This window comes from Mus caroli, chromosome 14 (assembly GCF_900094665.2).
Source record: "Mus caroli chromosome 14, CAROLI_EIJ_v1.1, whole genome shotgun sequence".
In the NCBI taxonomy this organism is placed as follows: domain Eukaryota; kingdom Metazoa; phylum Chordata; class Mammalia; order Rodentia; family Muridae; genus Mus; species Mus caroli.
Window position 1 is genome coordinate 28056653 of NC_034583.1, and position 2574 is coordinate 28059226.

General features: G+C 45.3%; 1 protein-coding gene across 1 annotated transcript in view; it reads right to left on the bottom strand.

Moving 5' to 3' along the window:
* The window catches only part of LOC110309674 (ral guanine nucleotide dissociation stimulator-like), a 2499-nt gene extending 1884 nt beyond the window's left edge, over positions 1–615 (bottom strand). The window contains exons 1-2 of the mRNA XM_021182402.1: positions 440–615; positions 105–301 (exon numbers count right to left, since the gene is read on the bottom strand). Of these exons, the coding sequence (XP_021038061.1) occupies positions 105–301; positions 440–589 (347 nt within the window). The 5' untranslated portion in view covers positions 590–615. The remainder of the gene's footprint in view (positions 1–104; positions 302–439) is intronic.
* Positions 616–2574: the final 1959 nt, after the last annotated feature.

Genomic DNA, 2574 nt, shown 5'->3' on the forward strand with positions numbered 1-2574 from the left:
AGAGAGAGAGAGAGAGAGAGAGAGAGAGAGAGAGAGAGAGAGAGAGAGAGATCTAGAACAAACAAGAAGATCTGATACCTCTGGGCTTGGAGATGGGCACTCACCGTTTGAACAGCAGATTTAGCACCTGCAGGGTGGTGGCAAACCTTCTGTATGTGGAGAGAAATGCAGGGATGAAGAAAGGGTCCCCACTCTGCAGGGAAGGGACCAAGTGGTTCACCAGCTTTTTCAATGTGTCGGCACTGACGTGTGACTGTGTACAGTGCTCCCTCGGATCTTCTGGGGCGGATACATTCTCACCCTGATGAGAGATTAAGAGGGTTGATTCAAACAGGCACAGGCCTGCAACATTCTGATTGAGTTTTATCATTCCATGTTTTCCTGAATCATTACACTGCCAAACACAAAGATCAAAACATGGAGATTTCAGAGGGGTTACCTGGTCTTTGTGGTTTGTTTTCTTTCTGGCAAATGGCCAGAGGTGTCGAAGCGAAGAGTGAACCCTACGCCTCCAGACACCACCACGGCCTTCCCTGTTGTTTTTCTTGTGGCCTGAGCCTCGAGTAGTCCGAAGACAGCAAAGGAACATCCTCCTTCCTCTAGGGTCTCAGACAAGGGAGCCTGATGGACTGGCTCTAAGCAGTTGGCTGTGTGGTTACCAAGGTTCTGCATTGTTAGGTCATTATCAAGAGGGTGATCCCATTACTGCCCCTTTATCAAAAGGGCTTTCCTAAAAAGCTCCTTTGTCATCTATAACTTCCCAGGTATACAATAGACACTGCCACACAGGCGTTGCCCATTCAGTTGCTCCCAGAGGTGTCTGGATACAGGTAGCATATTAGTTTTGCCATCTGAGTCCCTACTGTATTCTCAGCCCTAATTACCCCAGTGGACCATAAACCGTAGCTGCTATGTTTCCTTGCTTCTGTGTGACTGTGTGTGTGTGTGTGTTCTGTGCAGAAAGAGAGCACATGCATACCTGTGACAGTCACCAGCCCCACATTGTCAGTGTCCCTGCATAGGGCTTGACTTTCTCAGAATCAGTTTCCACCACCATGATCATTTTAAGGCTTAAGCCCAGGGGTTACAGCACTCTGTAAACAGTTGGCTGAGGCACATACCCCAGCTCACAAGATGGAAGCTGGCCCCTAACACTTTTTCAGAGGGGCTTCATCCTCAATTGCTTCTTTAAGTCTCTGCTTGAGTCCTTGTCCTGACTCTCTCCAGTGATGGACTATAACCTCACCTGCAAGAAAACTTTCTCTTCCCTTAGTAGCACTTAGTCATGGTGTTTTGTCACAGCAATGGAATGGAACTCAAACACCACACTTTCTCTGTCCCCATCTTGTGTTATGCGGCAGCCAAGCTCTTCTCTAGTTCCCTGTCTCCTTCACTGTCTTGTATCCCATCTCTTCCTCTCTACTCAGTGTTCTCTTTTTCTGCTGTTTCCAGTGGTCTCTGATTGAAAGTCATCCACTGTTCTTCCCCTAACCAGTCCCCTCCTTCACACAGAGGATCTGGGTCTTAATAACTCAATGATCTGAGGAGTCCAAGTCATGTAAATGTGTTCAGAATTCCATGGTACTCCGGAGTAGGGGCCAGTTTTATAGTTAATTTATATGTTGTCTCCTTTGTCAAAATGAAGCGTTCATTCTTCCTTTCTTCATCTTTGCAATGTCTTTATAGTTTCTTTTTTTCCCCTTTTCTGTGCAAGGTGTGTATCTATGACTGCTTGTGGGCATGTATGTGCATGCAAGTGCCTGCCAGTATGTGTGAGGGCATGTGCATTTATGCATGGTTACATAAATGTGTCTATGTGTGACAGCCTGTATGCATGTGTGTGCCTGTGCATGCAGGTGCTTGCAAGTGCATGTGTATCATGCCCATGTGCATTGGTGTGCATGTGTGTGTGTGTTACTTTTTGTATGTGTATGTGCATAGATTGAGCTTTCCTTTTACTGGTTAGGTGAAAATCCAGAGCTCTTCAAAACTCACTAGATACACACAGACACACACACACACACACACGCACACAGACACACACACTACACACACTACACACACACAGACACACACACAGACACACACACACACACACATACTAGTGGGAACTAATTCTTCTTTCTTAGGAACCTAATTCCAAATCAAGGTCCCGAGCTGCATCTCCTGTGACAAAAAGAGAATGAATAAATGCTGGGAATCTTAGTGTCTCTATGAATGCAATTAGCTGAGGAATTCAATCTATTGGTAGCTGGAACAGGGAGGTCTAAATTCAGACAATCAACCTTTGAAGAGACCAAGTCCAGTTGATAATTTAGAAATTACAAATATGTGAATATTCTACAAGGAAAAGGGAATCCTTAGTCCCCAAGCATCTAGGGGTTGAACATGTTACCAAGAATTGCAGCCATAAAACTTCTATAGCTGCCTATAGAGACACAGGTAGGACTCAGGTAGAGGGCCTGCCCTGCTAATCTTTCAAAATTTAACTGTGCTGGAGAAGCAGTGGAAGACTAAAAATCACTGTTGACCCAGGGTTAAATACATTGACTGTTAGGCAGACAGGTTGGAAGA